Below are 20,786 nucleotides of genomic sequence, written 5' to 3'. Positions count from 1 at the left end.
CCCCCCAACTGTGATGTAATTCACATAAATCTCATATGAAATTGTGGAAGAAAACAGACACACCAACGCCAGGAAAACTGCTCCCTAGCTTTGCCACATCAAATGGAGAAATAGGACACGAGTTTGTTTGTGGTATAAAAGGATTGTTTACATGCTGACACATGTCTGGATGGCTTTCCAGATAGTGACTTGAGCAGGCCTGGGACAGGTGCAGTGTGATTTAGGAACGATCATGTTGTTGCTTTACTGCAGGTGATACCCACTGGCAGGACGGTTTGAGGGCCAGGGCCTTGCACCTGCTGGGCACAAATACGCCCTCAAGTGCCTGTACAGCAAACAGAAATACAAAGTGAGACTGGCGGTGAGAAGAACATGAGAGAAAAGCAACAAAGGAGGCTTGTAGAGAGCGTGCGTGGGCCCAGGAGCCCTCGCTGGAAGGCGATGGAACGTCAAAGACGTGGCAGAGGTGAGGGGATAGGAGGATGTGGATGGGCAGGGCATCCTCAGGAAGGTCAGCATGCATGCAAGGCCCAGACAGGCGCGGCTATGGACCAATGCAAGCTGGGGTCCAAGAAGAGGCCTGGACACCAGTGTGAGGCGCGCTACTATTCAGGTGTCCTGAAAGGAGGCCATGGATTGAGCCCTGCAGGAAGCTCAAACACCCCAAGTTCCCAGGACAGTGCCCTCCAGCTCTCCAATGGGAGAGTCCAAGAGGAGACTCAGATAAGTGGAAGGAAGGCAGCAGCAGAGGTCAGCCTCAAGGGCAGGAAAAGAAAGCATTTTTCAATGAAGAGAAAGATGGGGCCAAGGATTTAGCTCCACGGTCCTGCTGCCTGCCTCTCAAGCGCAAGGTCCCAAGTTCGATCCCCAGTAGAAAAAAAAGAAAACAAGTGAAAGATTGGTAGAGCAGCTGAGAAGGCTGGGAAGATTGGGGGGCCCAGCCTGTGGCCTGAGTAAGAGGGGGACTGTGCTGAGGTGCAGGAGGGACGGAGGGAAAAGCTGGAGCGTGGTAGCTATAGGGAGGCATTGGCAGGGTTTGTGAGGACGGGATGAGGGGGACACAGGGCAGAGGCGCGGGCAGAACCCATTTTTCCCATGGTCCTGCCTCCCCGCAGGACAATAGGAAGAAGGATCTCGGGCTGAGCTAAAGCAATGAGAAGGACAGGACGTTAAGGTTTGGAGCATCCTGTCCTCTCCCTTTTATGTTTTCCCCTCCATGAGTCTTCAGAAAGAGACTTTCCAGTCTCACTGGAAAGATCCAAGTCTACTCCATCACCACAACTAAGAAATCCTGCCTTAGATCTGGAGAACATGGTAGACAACTCATGAAACTTCCTCCACAAGGTCGGAAAAAAACCCAGAAATGTACTTCTGGCTTTTAATCTAAGAAAGTGTAAAATATACCTTTATATTAATAGCAGCATAGTGTTAGAATAATTTTCTCAGAAAATTTAGAAGTAGAAATGATTAATAAATGCTTACCTATATTTCCTCCAATTTCATATAACCTTTGGTTCTGAATCTGAATACATTCTGATGAGCCACGACTAAAAAGACAGGAAGGCAGCATAATTTTAATCCCATTTCATGCTCTAAAGGGAGATTTTGTATTAGACAACCCAGCAACAAATAATTCACTCTGCCTTGATGAAATATATGTCACAAAACCCTGCTATGACTGAGGTTAACAACTTTTTTTTTTCCTGTTTGACTTGGACAGGAAGCAGAAAGCTGGGGAGGCTGGGAGGGCTCCGGGCAGGAATGAGGCCTGTAGCAGGCAGTCCGTTCCCGCCATGCCCACCGGGCTCCTCACTAGGCCCCATCAGGCCTGGCTGGCGAGCAGCTGCTGTGTCCTGGCTACAGCTCTTGGCGCACAAGAGAAGTAAGGTTCACTGGGGCACTTGCTGAACACTGCTGAAAGGCAAACTGTCCTCAGCCTGCAGGTTTCTTAGGCTGCCGAAGGCTCTGCAAGCTGTCTAAGGCTGACTTTTCACAAAACTGCCTTATGAAGAAAAGCAAGTCAGAGAAAGTAACTGCTCTGTTAATTTTGTGCACCCCAAACTAGAATGTTAGGGTAGAAGGATCTCAAAAACCAGCACTGATCTCCACCTGAATTTGGGTAAGACTTTGAGCTTGGTTTTTTGATCAGACTGTCCTGGCCTTTTGGTCGTGTGGAAGCAGGACTTTGAGCTTGGTTTTTTGATCAGACTGTCCTGGCCTTTTGGTCATGTGGAAGCAGGATGTGTGCCCTACTTTCCTGTTTGTTTAATCAACCTTCTTAGATAATGAAAGATTTGCTGGAGAAGTAAGATAATAGATACACGATCTGTGCACCCTTTACCCAGCTTCTCCCAGTAGGAAAAGCAGTGAAACTCCCCTTCAATTTTAAGACCAAAACATCTGAGTTATTCTGTAAAGACGCCGGAGGTTCCCATCATAAGGACCCCCACTGCCCTTTCCTGCCTCTCCCCCAGCTAACACAGCCTGACCTATGGCAGCCCTGCCCTGGTCCGCGTTTCTGTAAATGCGTTGTCTCACAGATGTTGTGCGAATGCAAACGGCGGGTGGGGACCTTCTACGCTGCTCACACCCACCCACTCGGCACAGGTCCTCAGCGATGCCCCGAGTTGTTTCCACTGCTGACTGCTACGCCCTGGCTGGCGTGGATCAGTCTGCTCAGGAATGCACTAGGGGTGGGGACCTTCTGCGCTGCTCACACCCACCCACTCGGCACAGGTCCTCAGCGATGCCCCAGTTGTTTCCACTGCTGACTGCTACGCCCTGGCTGGCGTGGATCAGTCTGCTCAGGAATGCACTTGCTGAAGGACAGCTAGGTTTTATCCAGTTTCAATTGTTTAAATAGAGCTATTGTAAGTTTGTGTAAAGGTTTTTATGTGGGCATAGTCTTCATTTCTTTGAGATAAATAGGAATTTGGAATAGGAATAAATGAGAATTTGTAATAGGAAAGCTGGATTATAGGACAGTTGGATACTTAACCTTGTAAGAAACTATCGAACTGTTTTGCAGTGACTGAACTATTTTACATTCCTGCCACCACCGTATGCATGAGTGGCTCGCTTTTTCCGCCTCTGTGCTTGGTGTTGTCAGTATGTTTGACTTTAGCGCCCTTGTAGTTGTACGGTGCCCATCAACGTGCTCTTGATTTGCGTTTCCTTACTGGCTAACATCGGGTATCTTTTCCATGCGTTGTCATCTGCGGATTGCCGGTGAGATGTCATCTGCTCGTCTCTGCTGTGGTTTGGCTCCCGACGCTTGTGGGAGGTGGTGGAAGGTTTCAGACAGGAGGACAGCAGACGAGAAGGAACGCAAGCAGAGTGCCAGCTTTTCCTACCTCCTCCCCAGGGCCTGGCTGGGGTCAGTGGTCCTATGGGAACAGGATGCTGATTGGCTCTGCTCCAACCTGCCTCGTTCCTCTTTGAGGATGGGGTGGGGATGGGAAGCCCAGCTTCTATGAGTCCTTAATACACAGAGGGAGGGAGCAGAGCCTGGGGCTGTTCACAAAATACAGGGTGTGTTTAAATACAAAAAATAAATCACAGTAAAGACGCATCGTCACTAATCCTCAAACTCCTCCCTCTCACTTCGAACACACTGATCCCACTGTTCCTGCCACTTTCTGGAGCAGTTCTGGAGTCCTCTTTCGGGAGTGTCTGCAAGGCGTGATCAAACACAGAGAGAAAGAGGCTGCCAAGCGCCATCTGATGGAAAGGCAGGCTCCCAGAAACACATGGTGCATCCTCCTCCACCTTAGTCACTGGATCCAGTACTGTGTGACATCCGGCTCTTCCCAAAGTCGCGACCGTGAAGAGGAAATGCCGTGAATTGATTCTCGACATCGAGGCAGCCATGATAGCGGAACTAAAGCCACTCAGGAAAGGGGACTCCTGAAGTGCTTCGGAAAGTGGCCAGGACGATGGGATGAGTGTGTCAGAAGTGAGGGCAAGTAGTTTTGAGAGGGAAACATCACAATGAGTCCTTTACTGCAATAAATTATTAAACATGTAAACACTCACTGTATTTTATGATCACCCCCCATAGCCTGTCCGTACACGTGCTTGCTGGGGGGTTTTCAGTGTCATGCCAGTGGAGTAGAGATGGAGGTTCGGCTAGCTGGGAATGCTACTAGGATTGGGAATCCGTTTCTCTCCTGGTTCTTCTGTGACTCACACAGCCGGTGACACTACAGTGGTGTGCCGTTTCTTCTCAGTGTCTGGTTGGAAGAGCAGGTTCTCTGTGGCTAGGCCAGTCCTTTCTGGGGGTACAGGCTTTGATTGGGAGCCTCCTTTCATGTGTGCCTGGTGTGAAGCCCAGGACTCAGTAGGAAGCTTCTGGAACTTCCTGCGGAACTGTTCCAGAGGCTTCTTCTTTCCTCTGCTTGTGCTGGGTTAGGCCCAAGAGGCAGGACCTGGTAGGAACGAGGCTTCTCCTCCCTTCAGGGACTGCATCCAATGTGCAGTGAGTAGACAGTCAGAAAGCAAGCCTCTGACAAAACAGACAAGCTTTTAAACTGAGCCACTGTTCTAGTAAGAGGCTGGACTCCACGGCAGGTTCTTTTGAAGAAGTTGTTTCAACGGATTTGAGTCAGTGGTCAATGGTTGTAATTTGTTTTCATTAGAAGCATTTTCTTTCTACAAAAGATCTACTTGAGATTAGATGTTGTCTGGTAACACAAAAGAAACCAGGGCCCTGTTGGACACCCAGACCCTTAGAATAGTTTTCCAGTCCTTAAGTGGCTGCCTCACTGTAATTCTTGGCAGGACTGTAAGTGTCTGGTCAGCAGCAGAGAGGAGTAAGTGCCCAGGTTGACAGCTCCTATTGGCCTCTGGCTACTCTTCTGTATGCAAATATATCCGGATACATCTGCATGTACTCACATACACAATGCACACTGATCTTAAGTATAGGACCTGACAAAATTTCAAAGTGAGCACCCCATGTGGCCAACTCTCATGTTGAAAGAAAGAACTCTTGGGATCCACTGACCATGCCTTCTGAGGTACTACATCTTCCACGCCTGCCCCAAAACACCATTCTGACGTCTAACATCTCACACGGTGGATTACATTAATTTAAATCCTGAAATTATACTGAAATAAACTTAAGAAATAGTGCAATGGATTCTTTGTACTCTATGCTGAGGGTTTACCGGTGCAGTGTGTTGCAAACCTGGGGTATAACGTCACAGTCAGGATGGTGACATTGTCAGACCCACCGATCTTATTCCAGTTTCCCAGTTTCACTTGTGCTCGCTGGTGTGGGTACTACGTTCATCTCAGCGTTAGAGATGCTGGTCTATCCAGGGCCAGCTCCATGCATACCCTCACCCTGCCCTTTGCAACCAAGCCCCATCCTCCTACAATCACCCTTTCCCAACCCCTGGTAACCACTACTTTTCATTCCATTTATAAAATTTTGTCATTACAAAAATGCTATCTGAGTATTGTATGAATGGAATCATGTCACATGCATTCTTTTGCTCAACAGCTTACATCTTTTAACATGACTGGAATGGTCTTTAAGGGTGTCCATGAATCTTACTAGAGACCGTCACACTACCTGCTTTCCAGCTGACGAATTTAAATGAGTATTCATTATTATTATTATTATTTGGTACTGAGTATAGAATTTGGGTCCTTGTGCTTGCGAGGCAGGCGGCGGCGCCACTGAGCTAAATCCCTGGCCCTAAATGAGTATTTTTTAACACTTGAAATCCCCAGGGAAAATGTTTATCCTTGAGCAAGCATGTCTAGACAAAAAATACTGTGATCTATTCTTTTTTTATAGTTACTTATGGCAGATGTGCAAAAGAATCGTATCATTCTGATTTTAAGGATCATTAATAGTACATTTTAAGGAAAATTCCAGCTACGATGTCCATGAAGGAGCCTAGACTAATGGTATTCCTGGAAACCTATCACAATGACTACAAAACTAACTTGCTGTATTTTTCATTTGAAAACTCACTAAGGCTGTGTGAAGATCCCCATTTGTAGATATTCCTTAAGAGAAATGGCTTCTGCTATGATCAGTTCTATTGCCTAACTGTGTTTCAAACTGGTAATCTACTGGTGAGGTCCCTCAAGCCGCAGATCTGTCCTTTCACAAGGCAGCCTCGCCAGTGCCTGGGACCTCTATTCAGTGCACTTACCTGTTCTCAAACTGGAACTTGGCCAGTATGTCTTTGGCTGTGGTGTGACTGGTCAGTTGAATGGCCATGGACACCTTGGAGAAAAGCGGGGCATGGACCCTTATGACTCCTTCCGGCACATCAGACTGCCAACGGGAAGAATTCAGGACATGTGGTCAAGTTAGTGACAGTGGCTCTGGGAGCGTGCAGGACGTGGTCAGTGGCTCCGGAAGCAGGACAGCGTCCACGCCAGTGTGCACACACCTTGGAGCGCTGCCTCCCTTTTCACCAGGAGACTAACTAGTGACGGAGTTAGCCTGGGGGCTTTGCTTTCGCTACACACCGAAGCCTTCCTAAAATGCCTTAGAGTCACAAGAGGAGTACAATAGTTCTGGTAAAAACGGAACACTTCTATCAAGGTCTTTCCTAAACAATGCTATACCTAAGCCTACTTTAATCAAAATTCTGTACTTACACAAATTTTAAGAAGAACAACTTTTGAAAACTTTAGGGATCAGTTAGAAACACTGTCGTTTTTAGCTGGTAGGTGGGCTGGCCCACCCCAGGGGACTAGAGTGCTGTCCTAGGCAGGCACCAATCACACCACGCAGGGGATGAACTTCCACTGTCTTAAACTGCCTTGCTGGTACCTTGCTATGGGAACCCCAGGAGAGGAAGCCAAAATGAATTTACACAGGGTCAGCTCCTGTTGTTTCTCTAATATTCCCAGCACCAGAGAATGGAAGTTGAGGGATTTGGATGTGGGTGGGCAGAGTTCATGGCCTCTGCACCCCTAAACACTCCTCCAGTCTCTCCTGGCTCCATCCTCCCAGCTCCCCAGATGCCTCTGTAAGATGAACCCCATTCTTCTGTTCTTAGGGCTATGAGGGCGACAATCCCACCTCCCCTGCACCTCCAGGTGGCCATCACACTGGTCTGCAAGGACACTTGACTGCACACTTGGAACCATTAGTCCAGTCCTATAACCCAGCTTTGCAGGCCACACTCAGAGGACTACACTGGAAGGTCAGATCTTGGCCACATGAGCATGCAGTAGCTGCAGCTTGGTCACTGCTTACCTGAGTTAGTTACCTCCTACCTCACTAGGGAGGGAGCTACTATTTGGGGGCAAAGGGAGTTGTCTGCTCACCATTCTTCTGGCTGAAGGTGATTTTTGTAGTACCTTTGAGGCCTTTGGGCTTGAAACCTAAAGAAAACATGTTTTATCTTTAGGATTCATGTTGGGAAAGCAAAGCTAATCTCATGTCTTTATGCAATACATTTTGGCATATTTATAAATTATTAAATGTACATACTTATTCTACAAATGTACTTCATTTGGGGAAAATGATGCATGGATACACTTACTCATGGAAGCACAAACTGCAATAGCAGAAGAGATGACATCTAACTCTTCAGCCACCTGAGCTGATTAAATAAATAACTGCGTGTCTGTGGAAATGCGGCAACAGTGTAGAGAAGCCCTTTGTGAACTGACATGGAATCCCCACTGCGATTTCTTTCACCAAACTGACATGGAATCCCCACTGCGATTCCTTTCACCAGTAAGCAGACAAGGGACAGTGTTTCCTGCGGGCCCCCGTCATGTAAAACAGGGAAAGACTCACTCAGGGATGTCTGGGAAGACACCGGGGACCTGGGCCCCAGCCCCATGGGTGTCAAAACCCACAGAAGCTCAATTTCATTGCACAAAGTGACATCAGATTTGCACATGACCCATGCGCTCCTCCTGTACACTTTACATCATTTCTAGATGACTTAATGAAACTTATTACAACATAAATGCTGCAGTGTGTATTTTAGGGAATAATAAGAAAAAGTATCTGCACATGTTCAGTACTGATGCCATCTTTTTTCGTGTGCATTTTCAACCCACAGCATGGAACCTGTCAATATTAGTTTCCCTACTTTCTTCTGGGTGTACAGGTGGGGCACACACCTGCACATCCTGTGTCACGTGTCCTGTTTCTGTGAGGGAAAGTCAGGGGTGGCTAATTTTTATTCTGTAATCTTTCCAGGTTTTAAAGTTTGCACAGTTTTAAAGTTTTCTTACGAACTGTCTTTTCCAATAAAATGAAGAAGTATAAAACAGCATATTGATACAACTAAAGAAAGAATATTTTTAATGTGTTTGCTTCCCATGGTGTTTATAACCTTTAAGTTCTATCTTGATGCCATTCACAATCAAAACATTGAAACAGCTGGCATTCACACCCAGTGTGCACTCTGCGAGTCTATCCTGGTGACAGCTCGAGGACACAAGGATCATGACTTTTCCTTCCAATGTACAGGACAGAAAACTGAGGCCCAGAGAACGAACTGAGTCTGCCCAGCTCACAGGAGGGGCCGCTGCCACCCTGACTCCGTTTGTCTCCACACATTCCGCGCTGGCGTCAAGGGCCACCATTCCAGGATGGAAATGGCAAAGACCATCAGCGTCACCTTCTTCAGAAAAGGTGGCCAGGAGGGAGGGAGCCCTAGGGCAAGAACAGTGGCTGAGAGCAGAGAGCCCTGTGGTGCTTTCCCTTCTGCTTCCCCCGCCCCTGCTCCCGGCTCTGCCCCAGTGCAGTGTGGGAGGGAGCGGAAGGGACTCAGGACCAAGGGCTCCTCGCTTGACTTGGACAGCTCTGACCATGTGATGTGGGAAACACTCACAGGCAGCTGCTGTAGTCTGGCTCCCAGCTGGAGTGGACAGGAGCTGGGGGAAAGGGAGCAAGGCTGCAGCTGGAGGGGAGCTGGAAGTCAGGGCTTCGCAAAGCTGGTGACATGGTTCTGAGAATCCAGAGGGACACTGTCAGGCCAGGGCTGAGCACAGAGAAGACCTCCAAGAGTGAGGACTGCCACTGCCAGCTGACTTCCAGCCTCTGGTGGGCAGGGGGCGTGGAGTCCTAGACAGGCTGGCCCAACACACACCCAGGGTGCATTGCCGAAGCCGGGAGAGGTTCTGGTCCCAGGCACGGAAGAACAACACTATCTGATGACAGGCTAAGGACAAGCTGACGTGCAAAGGCCTCAGGTTCACACAGGAGAACACAGAATGGACAAATCAGTTCAGCCCCAAAGCCACTGGGCAGAGACAGACGATAAGCAACGGCAGCACACCTGAGGGAGGGAGGAATCTGACTGCCATGCGGCCACGTTGTAATATTTAGAAAACATAATCCAGACTCATCAAAACTACCGCAAAGGGCAACTGGGACAGCATCAAAAGAACAGTACCTAAGGAAGTCCATAAAATCCTTCAAATGAGTCATTTTCAATTCTCAAGGAACTAAGGAAACCACGTCTGTGGGTGGGGGTGCACAGCATTGTGAAGATCCTCAGAGCCACGGACCTATCAGTTTTAATGGCTACAATGGTGAATTTTATGCAAACTTTTTCTAAATCAAAACAACTTTTTTTGGTTCTCCTCAACGTGAAGTCACTTTTTGTAAGGAATGAAGGGTGCAGCCCCTGACTGTGGATGAGGTATGTCAGTCAGCAGACCCCTCCTGCCTCCCTCCCCCAAAAGCCAGGTAGCTCAAATGTCACTTCCTCCATGCAGTCACCCAAAGCTCCCCACACCGGCCACACACCTGCATCCTTGGGGCTTGACAGTGTCTGCACAGTTGGTCCGGTGCCCACCCAGACTGCTGGCACCATGACCCTTTGACAAGTCTCTCTCCTGAGTTGGGTGTGAGCTCTCTGAGAGGCAGAGGTGTCTGCCTCATCCCCAGGAATGGATACAGTGAGTAAAAAGTCTCTTCTTCCCTGTGTACTTGATACACCTGGAAACAGACTGCCCTGAAGTCTAGAACTAAACTGCCGACTTTCAGATTTTGTGGCAACTCTTTTGCTGTTCCAGTGAGTTCTTACCAGAATCTCAAACAGTCTTCATCAGATAATTATTTCAAGAACTTTAGCCAAAAAGCACATAATTCAACATCATGGGAAACACTGTCACAGACACACTTCACAATGTTGAAAGGCACAGGATGGGATACATTTACTTGGTCTTAAATTGCAAGCTAAGCTCCCGGCACCTCCCCCAGAGGAAGGCAGAGGGTGGGCCTGCTTTCTGCACTCACCTCCCGCTCCATGGTCTTCCTTCTGAGCAGTTTCTTCACACTTGGGAGCTGCTTCTTCAACAACATCGTGGCCTCGTTCATCCTGCGGACTTGGGTGATGAGGAAAGAAGGAACCTGGAGAAGAAAAATAGCTTAGCTAAAGGGAAAACACTTGCCTAAGACCTCCCTCAAAAATTCTGTCTTCCAGGATGCTAACTTCTCCTGGCCACCCAGCATCTTGGAACCAGGAGTGGGGGCATTTATTCTTGTAAAGGTTGGAAAAGTCAAAAAGAATTTCTGTGTAATGGGGAAACCATGTTTGAGAGGAGCTCTTAAAGACTCTCCAGCCATGTCGAGATTGGCTTCTAGGATGCCAGGGTCAGTTCTATAATAAAATGACGGAACTTCCTCCCAGATACTCAGGATCATTTCTGGATGACTTGTAATACCCACTACCATGGGATTATTCTGTAATCTTTCCAGGTTTTAAAGTTTGCACAGTTTTAAAGTTTTCTTACGAACTGTCTTTTCCAATAAAATGAAGAAGTATAAAACAGCATATTGATACAACTAAACAAAGAATATTTTTAATGTGTTTGCTTCCCATGGTGTTTATAACCTTTAAGTTCTATCTTGATGCCATTCACAATCAAAACATTGAAACAGCTGGCATTCACACCCAGTGTGCACTCTGCGAGTCTATCCTGGTGACAGCTCGAGGACACAAGGATCATGACTTTTCCTTCCAATGTACAGGACAGAAAACTGAGGCCCAGAGAACGAACTGAGTCTGCCCAGCTCACAGGAGGGGCCGCTGCCACCCTGACTCCGTTTGTCTCCACACATTCCGCGCTGGCGTCAAGGGCCACCATTCCAGGATGGAAATGGCAAAGACCATCAGCGTCACCTTCTTCAGAAAAGGTGGCCAGGAGGGAGGGAGCCCTAGGGCAAGAACAGTGGCTGAGAGCAGAGAGCCCTGTGGTGCTTTCCCTTCTGCTTCCCCCGCCCCTGCTCCCGGCTCTGCCCCAGTGCAGTGTGGGAGGGAGCGGAAGGGACTCAGGACCAAGGGCTCCTCGCTTGACTTGGACAGCTCTGACCATGTGATGTGGGAAACACTCACAGGCAGCTGCTGTAGTCTGGCTCCCAGCTGGAGTGGACAGGAGCTGGGGGAAAGGGAGCAAGGCTGCAGCTGGAGGGGAGCTGGAAGTCAGGGCTTCGCAAAGCTGGTGACATGGTTCTGAGAATCCAGAGGGACACTGTCAGGCCAGGGCTGAGCACAGAGAAGACCTCCAAGAGTGAGGACTGCCACTGCCAGCTGACTTCCAGCCTCTGGTGGGCAGGGGGCGTGGAGTCCTAGACAGGCTGGCCCAACACACACCCAGGGTGCATTGCCGAAGCCGGGAGAGGTTCTGGTCCCAGGCACGGAAGAACAACACTATCTGATGACAGGCTAAGGACAAGCTGACGTGCAAAGGCCTCAGGGTCACACAGGAGAACACAGAATGGACAAATCAGTTCAGCCCCAAAGCCACTGGGCAGAGACAGACGATAAGCAACGGCAGCACACCTGAGGGAGGGAGGAATCTGACTGCCATGCGGCCACGTTGTAATATTTAGAAAACATAATCCAGACTCATCAAAACTACCGCAAAGGGCAACTGGGACAGCATCAAAAGAACAGTACCTAAGGAAGTCCATAAAATCCTTCAAATGAGTCATTTTCAATTCTCAAGGAACTAAGGAAACCACGTCTGTGGGTGGGGGTGCACAGCATTGTGAAGATCCTCAGAGCCACGGACCTATCAGTTTTAATGGCTACAATGGTGAATTTTATGCAAACTTTTTCTAAATCAAAACAACTTTTTTTGGTTCTCCTCAACGTGAAGTCACTTTTTGTAAGGAATGAAGGGTGCAGCCCCTGACTGTGGATGAGGTATGTCAGTCAGCAGACCCCTCCTGCCTCCCTCCCCCAAAAGCCAGGTAGCTCAAATGTCACTTCCTCCATGCAGTCACCCAAAGCTCCCCACACCGGCCACACACCTGCATCCTTGGGGCTTGACAGTGTCTGCACAGTTGGTCCGGTGCCCACCCAGACTGCTGGCACCATGACCCTTTGACAAGTCTCTCTCCTGAGTTGGGTGTGAGCTCTCTGAGAGGCAGAGGTGTCTGCCTCATCCCCAGGAATGGATACAGTGAGTAAAAAGTCTCTTCTTCCCTGTGTACTTGATACACCTGGAAACAGACTGCCCTGAAGTCTAGAACTAAACTGCCGACTTTCAGATTTTGTGGCAACTCTTTTGCTGTTCCAGTGAGTTCTTACCAGAATCTCAAACAGTCTTCATCAGATAATTATTTCAAGAACTTTAGCCAAAAAGCACATAATTCAACATCATGGGAAACACTGTCACAGACACACTTCACAATGTTGAAAGGCACAGGATGGGATACATTTACTTGGTCTTAAATTGCAAGCTAAGCTCCCGGCACCTCCCCCAGAGGAAGGCAGAGGGTGGGCCTGCTTTCTGCACTCACCTCCCGCTCCATGGTCTTCCTTCTGAGCAGTTTCTTCACACTTGGGAGCTGCTTCTTCAACAACATCGTGGCCTCGTTCATCCTGCGGACTTGGGTGATGAGGAAAGAAGGAACCTGGAGAAGAAAAATAGCTTAGCTAAAGGGAAAACACTTGCCTAAGACCTCCCTCAAAAATTCTGTCTTCCAGGATGCTAACTTCTCCTGGCCACCCAGCATCTTGGAACCAGGAGTGGGGGCATTTATTCTTGTAAAGGTTGGAAAAGTCAAAAAGAATTTCTGTGTAATGGGGAAACCATGTTTGAGAGGAGCTCTTAAAGACTCTCCAGCCATGTCGAGATTGGCTTCTAGGATGCCAGGGTCAGTTCTATAATAAAATGACGGAACTTCCTCCCAGATACTCAGGATCATTTCTGGATGACTTGTAATACCCACTACCATGGGAATGCTGTGGAAGGAGTTATACTATATTATTTGGGCCATAATTACAAGAGAAAAAGGTTTGTCCATGTTCATTTCAGACAAAATATTTTTGAGGACTATTTTGCATCTGTGGTTGGTTGGCTCTGGAGAAAAAGAACCAGCAGAGGTGGAGGCTCTGTGTGAGGAGGTCACAAGCCACCCAGGGCCGGCTTCCTCAGGGTTCCTCCCTCCGACGGAGGGAGTTGCTTGGTCGTGGTGCCTTTACTTCTCCTGGTGGTGGTGGACTTTGGGGGGTGGCCCGACAGTCTCTACACTGCTGCTCACCTTCCACAGGATCTTTTGGTACTTCAGCATCAGGCGCAGGATGTGGGCTGCGGTGTTGGCCAGCAGCAGCTCCTCACAGTCGGAGTGCTTGGCTCTGCTGAAGAAGAGGTTGGGCGCCATCACTGTGGAGATGTTCCACACGCTCATGCGGTTTTTGGATTCGTTGGCAATCACTTTATTGAAGAAGGTCATGAGGGCCTGACAAGAAACAGCGCCACGTCACACTGCCGTGCACGACCCAAGGCCTCCCTTCATCTCTGTCCCCACTCCAGGGTGCCGGAAGCTATGGGCGCAGAGAAGGCCTCTCTAACTGCTTGAAAAGTACTAAGAAGGAAGCCTAGCAGTTTCTTCCACTGTCTGCATCACAGAATAACCATTTTTATAATTTAGTATATTATAAATAGTTTACATTTTCTTCTTTCCTTTTACTCTAAGCAAGTTTGACAAATATTAAAATTGAACATAAGACAGAGAGAGAAAACACTGCTGCTCAAATAAACATGAAAAGGAGTCTTGTTATGAAGGAAGAAAAGTAATCTCAGAAAACACCTTTAACTTACCGCATTACTGTTGAAAATGATTTACCATTTCCCCGAGAAACAAAAACTTATCTAAGCAACACCAGTCTTTCATTCCTCAGCCCAAAATGTAAAATAAAGGCAGTTGAAAAAATGTAACAATTACTTTTTGGGTGCCATTCTTTTGTTTTGTTTTTCGACTCTGAGGTTTTTTCAGCTTGTTACAGATAAATACTTCTGTGGAGCTGTTCTAAACATTAAAAAAAAAGGACTTGGCGAAGCTTAAAAGTTTACTGAACCACTGGAGTATAGATATTTACCAGAACCTTTGGAAATTCGCCAGGAGGATGGAAATCCAAAGAGGTGCACTTTGGTTTTTCAAGTTTGAATTCCACCACAGTGCTAGGAAACGGCGCAGACATAGTAGTGGCGGAGGTTAAGGTCTGAGGGTCTACAATGGGGCACAGGCTCCACGTCTTCCCTCTCCACCGTCCCTCCAAACCCACGAGCACTGTGCTGTTCTACATGAGGAAACCGCGGCACAGAGGACTGGGCGGCTCTGCCACAATTGGTAAAGCCAGGACCCGAGCCAAGAAAGCCACCTCCTGAGCAGGAGCTCTTGATGATACACTGCAACAGCTCCAGTCTTAGTCCCAGGCACAATTTAGAAACAGATCACGTGCAGGCACGCATGTGCATGTGTGAGTGTGCGTCAGCGTGGATTGGACATCTTCACCTGTCCCCTGGTGTTCTGGGGTCTTTATTAAAGAAATGTATTAAATTATTTGACAATTGCTGCACCCTCAGGAATATGAGAGAGTAGATGGCATTTTTACCCACTGATATCAGGTGGGCTTTTAAAATATAGTTACATTGTTTTGATAAAGCCGAAAAACTAAGCTCATAAATCTCTAGCTTTTGAAAAATCACCAAACTATATTAGAAATAAACATTTCAATGCCTGGCGAATCCCCACTCTCATGCTGAGGGTATAGCATAAATGGCATATGTAAATTGCATAAAGATTTTCATCATGAGGGCTAAGATCCGCACACACAGAGATGTCTGATAAACAGGCAGCACCGTGACTCACCTTGCTCTCAACATTAAGTTTACTGGTCTCAAAATATTGTTACTGTAATGGCTGTGTCTAGATGTCCCCCTAAAGTCTCATGTGGTCACAGGTGAGGCTTTCCAGAGGTGGCTGGATCTAGAGTGCGTGATGCTGGGATCAAGGTGTGTGATTACTAAGTCAGTCCACTGATTCATTTCATATAGTTCTGGGGTTTGGGTAAGGGGGAGGCCCACTGGTGTGAGCACTACTGGGTGTGAGCACTAGTAGCCTATACAACACAAGGGACAGGAGAGGGCAGGTGGATGCTGGCACTTGCTGCTTGCTGCTTCACTGCTTTGCTGCCTTCTGCCCACCATGGACTGTACCGCTTCTGTGATGTTCTCCTGCCACGCCACCCTGTCTTCTTGCCTGGCGACTATGAACTGAAATTTCTGTAAGCTGTGAGCCAAATAAACCTTTCCTCCTTTAACTTTGGGTGTCAGGTATTTTGTCAGGTATATTTGAAAATAATTTAAGACAATTATTTTCAACTCATCTTCATTTCAACTTCATTTCAAAGATTCCAAATACATGTTGTACTTAAACAAATTTCCTATGTTACATAGAATCATTATCAGACTGGTAAGAGAGATCTTTACCACCATATAGCACAGAAATGAACTTGAAACAAAGGGGGAGAAATTTGGGAGGAAGAACTCTGGTATATGATTCTATCAAATGTTCTACATTAAAGCTCCACTTCTTGGAGCTTATTTTCCTAAAGGTAAAATGACCAGATTCTATCAGGTGGTGCCCCAAAGTCTAGAATTACTTATTATCTTCATACAGTGTGAAAATTTAAAAAACCCGAAAAATGTTATAAATTTCAATTCCTGCAATTTCAAACTTCCTCCCCAAGACACTAAAGTGATCAGCTCAGCTCCCACAATCATGGTGTCTTGTATTTTTCAAGTCACAACATGGCCTCATTTGCGTCTGACAGTGTCCGGCCTTTGGACTGAGCTACATACCCAGCCCTTTCTAAGTGCTGATATGTTGAGACAGGGTCTCACTAAATTGCTTAATTTCCAAGGCTGGACTTGAACTTGATTCTCCCGCCTCCACCTCCCGGGTGTGCACCACCATGCCTGGCACACGTCAGACACCCAGCGCCCCCGAATGAATGGGACGTGGGAAGCTTCAATGTCCGAAAACGACCCCAGGCTCCCATCCCTGCCATCTCGCTCAGCACACGCCAGCAGGTCTGCAGCTGCACAGATGGCGCTGTGAGCTGGCACCGCGGCCTCCGGGTCCCCACACGACCCACCCTCGGGACCCAGGAGCCTGCAGTGCGGAAGGTGCGAGGATGTACCTGGGCCGTGTCCCTGTTGGCGTCCGGCAGCGCCATGACCATGAGGTGCAAGGCCTGAAGCTGCACTCTGATGAGGGACCCTCCTGCAAGAAAACAGAGACAGCGCATGTGTGGGCCGCGCCGAGGCCTGGGGCAGCGTTCACACTAACAGCTGCAGGCACAGGGGCCCTGAGGGCCCTGGGTGGTCTGGACGGTCACACTTGGGAGTGGAGTCTGACAAGCTCAATGTGCTCACTTGGCCGGCAGCCCCGCTGTGTCACCCCCCTTCCCGTCCACAACACCACGGCCAGCACAGATGGCGACAGCCTCTGGATGTGCTGGATGTGCCTAATATTCCTGGTCGAGGCATTTTCACAGACCCTGCCTTGCGTTTCAACCAGAAACAGAAGGGCTGACATTCAGTTCAAGAAGAGATTGGGCCAGGGATTTAGCTCAGTGGTGCCGCCCCCTGCCTCTCAAGGACAAGGTCCTGAGTTCGATATCTGGTACCAAAAAAAAAGACAATTAAAAAAAGAGAGGCGATTAACCTTATTTTCATATACAGAGGCAGTAGCAACACATAATTGTTAGGAACTAGGTTCAAGTCCTGCATCTCCTACACTGTCCTTCTGTGAGCTCAGCCGGGTCCCTGAGCCCTGTGGCTTCCATTTATCCTGTGTGAGGTGGGAGTGGCCAGATGTCTGCTGCACAGGACTGGCCTCAGGACTAAGTGAGCTCCTGTGGACAGCGTCTAAGTCATCTCGAATCATGGTCCACCTTGTGTGTGTGCTCTTGTTTTTAAGATCTGTGCCCCTGGTTCTGGGTCTTACAGGGACGTTGGGAGAAGGCAGCTTGCAGTTTGACCTTCAGTGACTGTTGAGTGTTTTATTCCTTCATGACACAAGGTGGCGCCAGAGTGCTGGCAGTGACACAAGGGTCCTGTGCTCCTGGAGCTCGCCACTGGCCAGGCTGAGAATCAGAATGTGGGTGCAGTCGGAGGTGGGGGGACGGGACAGGACGGGACGACTTCTCGGGTCTGTGATGGAGTCACACAGGGGAGAAGGGCGGTGTTCATAGGACCTCATCATGCAGTCTTGGCACCGGCCTTGGGAGGTGGATATTTGTGTCAAACACATGAACCAAACTGGGCCCAGGGTCAGATGTTACTGAAAACAGCAAATTCGTGTTGGTGTGAGCCTGCCTGAAAACAGGACCTGCCAGGAGCCCGGCTCGGCGCAGGACACTTAGGGACACAGAAAACACTTTTTAACGCACAAACTGCAGGCCGAAGCTATCTCCAGTCTCCCAGTGCGGTCCCAAAACACTACGAGTGGAAAAACCCAACTGGTGCAGGTGCAGGCTTGGGAGCACCCTATTCCCACCGCTTTTGGCAAATAACCCATTTTCATTTTACTTAGCAGACCTAGCCCTACATGGTTTGTGGTTAATACTTTTATAATTAATTTATTTAACGCATCTCAGTAGAAAGCTGGCTTCATCGTAAGGTCACTATCTCCCCAGAAAGTGACTGCACTTTTCCTGAAGCTGGCTGAGGCTGAATTCATGAACGAGTAGCCTACTAATGGTGCAGGCAATTGGGGGGCCATGACTGAAAACAGGAAGTAATTAAATGAGTGGGGAAGGAATCTGGGTACAGAAGTATAGTTGCCAACCTGCACCCCACACATGCAGTGTTCCCCTTCCAGAGCAATCGCTGTTGAACTCCTGCAGCTTCAGGTGACAAAAAGCCCATTATTTCCTGCAGCAGAGTTGGTGGGCACCATATCAATCACCTGCGATGCAGTATTTTTCACTCAGAAAGTCCTACGCAGAAGTGGGCTCCTGCGTGAACCATTCTGGAGATGCAGCAGACCCCCTTCAGTGAAGCGTGCCAGAGGGGGAGGATGGAGTGTAGGAAGCTCATGCCATCGCCTGGCTTTCTTTCGTGTCCTCCCCACAGCTCTGGCACGTGAGGTTTGAGTCCTCGTTGCGTAACTCACCACACCAAGCCCCAACCAAAATTCCCCCATGGCACTGGTTTGTTTTAACTACAGAGCAAGAGGAAACTCAATTCTAAACCTATATTCCAGGAAGGCAAACAACATAGAAAATCCCATTCTTTTTTTGTTTTGTTTCTGAAAAGTAAGGAATTTTGCTTTTGGAACAGCAGAGTAAGCTCCCACCAAGTCAACTGTCCTGAAGGCACCAATAATCTCTGGACAAAGTCGCCATACAATTACCTGGGGCAGTGGAGAGAGAATGAGACTGGCAGATCCTGGAGAGGACTGGGCTCCCGGGACAGTGGTGGAACAGGGATATGGACACTCTCTTCTCCTGGCCTTTGATTAAAGATCCTGCCCCAGGATGGTCAAGGTTCAATAATAAATTACCGGGAAGTTCTGGTCTTTGTGGCCTGAACCAGAGTTCATGGTGGAACCCCAGAAAGGAGAGCCTGGGAGGGGGGAAGCCTTCAGTGCGGAATAAACTCCCATGGACTCTCCCAGACCCACGAGCAAGCCCACAAAGGGTGCCAAGAAGTGCTGAGCTCTTGGCCCAGTGTCCACTGGCAAAGTGAGTCCAGCCAAGCAGATTACCCGCCTGAAACAGCATCAACCAACACATCTCTGGGAGAATTTCAACTTCCTTGATGAACAAAATCACAGGAACCCGAGATCCACTTGCCAAGACAGACGAGCCCTGAGATGAGTCAGAACTGGAGCTACTGATAAGGGTTTTGAAGTTGGTTTTCAAACTATTCCCAAGGATGAAGAAAAAAATGCCTAAGGAATAAAACATAAGGGATAAAAAAGATAGGGCCTCACAGAAGATAAATAAAAACACTTATAGAGCATCAACTAAAAATTCTCGAACTGAAAAAAAAAAAAAGCGGACAAGGTTTTGTCTGTCTCTCAGCAAACTTTTCTCACAAAATAAAAATGCAAGCTTTTACAAAGAACAGACATACCTGCCCCTAACAGCATGGGAGTTAAAGCTCAGACAAAGACTGCCTTTCCCATCACGGTCTCTTACTGAAGGAAAAAAATTATTTTGTGAATCTGGTTTAGTAAGAGCTTGTAAAGATTAAGAGCTACTCATTTTTAGGACAAGTTTGGTCACACAGCTTGGGATCCATTATTATTTTCTTTCATTAGGGCTCCGATGCTCTCCCAGCTGCAGTCCACCTGCAGACACCACAGAGTGCAGATATAGACGTCACCTGCTAAGCTCACGGTGTTCGAAACTATGAAACTGAGGTTGATGCTTTCAAACGAAGAATTTCCCCATCGGAGCCTGGATGTGGCTCTCAGTCCTGCACGGAAACCATCACTGAGAGCTGAGCATGGTCAGTGTCACCCTGTCAAAGTGGCCAGGCCCTCTTCTGTCCACAGGGCTTTGTCACCTACTTAACACATCTGTCTACACCCTGACCTCCTGGGGTGGTCACCAAGGCCCCCACTCTACTTCTCTACACTTTTTCTTTTGCCACACCCTGCACAATACTCAACCTCTGTGGTCCAACCGCGTCAGACTGTTCCCTGCCTGTCAAGTCCAGCGTTCCCACGTCTGTGCTTTCAAAGACGTCACCAAGAACAAACTGATGCGATCTGGTGGATTTTCAGAAACACGACCTGATGTGATTCCCGGCGACAGACGTACAGTGTGTGTGGCAGGGGCATCTCCAGCCCCTGGACCTTGGAGGGATGGAGGGAGGGACCTCATGATTTTCGCTGGATTGTCAGCCATGAGGCACTTTCTAGATGGTTTCATTCAGCACCCACAACAGCCCTGATGCGTCCCTGTCATCTGTCACTGCAGGGGCAGCAGCTGAAGGTAAAAACCTCGACTGCACTGCTGGCAGGGCAGGCCGGAACCCAATCTCCATGGCTCTGTCCCTGAATGAAGACAGAGCCCTCTCTATCCTGTGTACGGGCTTCACTGCAGTGGTTTGTACACGGGTGAGTGTTTGCCATCAACCTCAGCATTTTAACTACATGGGGTCAGAAAAGAGCATCTCTCTCCACTAAAGTCCATTTCATTCTGCGCCTTGGCCCTGCTGCCACTTTACTGACCCTGTTTACTTTTGAGCCCAAGCACACACGGTGTCTTTCACCTACTTTCCATCAGCGCGACGAAGGCAGGTATGTATTCCACGGGGAAGAGAGAGGTGGGCAGCTCTCGGAAAAACGCTTTCAGCATCACTGCGGCTTCTCGGTGGCACATTTTGTCCCATTTAAATTTATCAGCATTGAACTTGGTGTCCAGCTCTTCACGGTATTGCTGCAAATCAAGGAAGATGGTCAGCGTTCACTGGATTTTTACCCGGGGCCCGCTTCAGCTCCCTGGAAGCCATCACTGATAAACCACTTCTGC

At 48.4% G+C, this 20,786-nt stretch overlaps 1 protein-coding gene across 1 annotated transcript in view; it reads right to left on the bottom strand.

The window, feature by feature from the left end:
- Arhgap28 (Rho GTPase activating protein 28) overlaps positions 1–20,786 on the bottom strand; it is a 71,300-nt gene that overhangs the window by 6,100 nt on the left and 44,414 nt on the right. Inside the window, exons 11-17 of the mRNA XM_033757347.1 lie at positions 20,531–20,693; positions 16,437–16,519; positions 13,493–13,690; positions 12,749–12,862; positions 7,300–7,356; positions 6,171–6,295; positions 1,483–1,547 (exon numbers count right to left, since the gene is read on the bottom strand). Of these exons, the coding sequence (XP_033613238.1) occupies positions 1,483–1,547; positions 6,171–6,295; positions 7,300–7,356; positions 12,749–12,862; positions 13,493–13,690; positions 16,437–16,519; positions 20,531–20,693 (805 nt within the window). The remainder of the gene's footprint in view (positions 1–1,482; positions 1,548–6,170; positions 6,296–7,299; positions 7,357–12,748; positions 12,863–13,492; positions 13,691–16,436; positions 16,520–20,530; positions 20,694–20,786) is intronic.

The sequence above is a fragment of the Fukomys damarensis genome, unplaced genomic scaffold (assembly GCF_012274545.1).
Source record: "Fukomys damarensis isolate Sample0158 unplaced genomic scaffold, DMR_v1.0_HiC HiC_scaffold_30, whole genome shotgun sequence".
NCBI classification, from domain to species: domain Eukaryota; kingdom Metazoa; phylum Chordata; class Mammalia; order Rodentia; family Bathyergidae; genus Fukomys; species Fukomys damarensis.
This window is presented reverse-complemented; position numbering and strand designations above follow the sequence as displayed.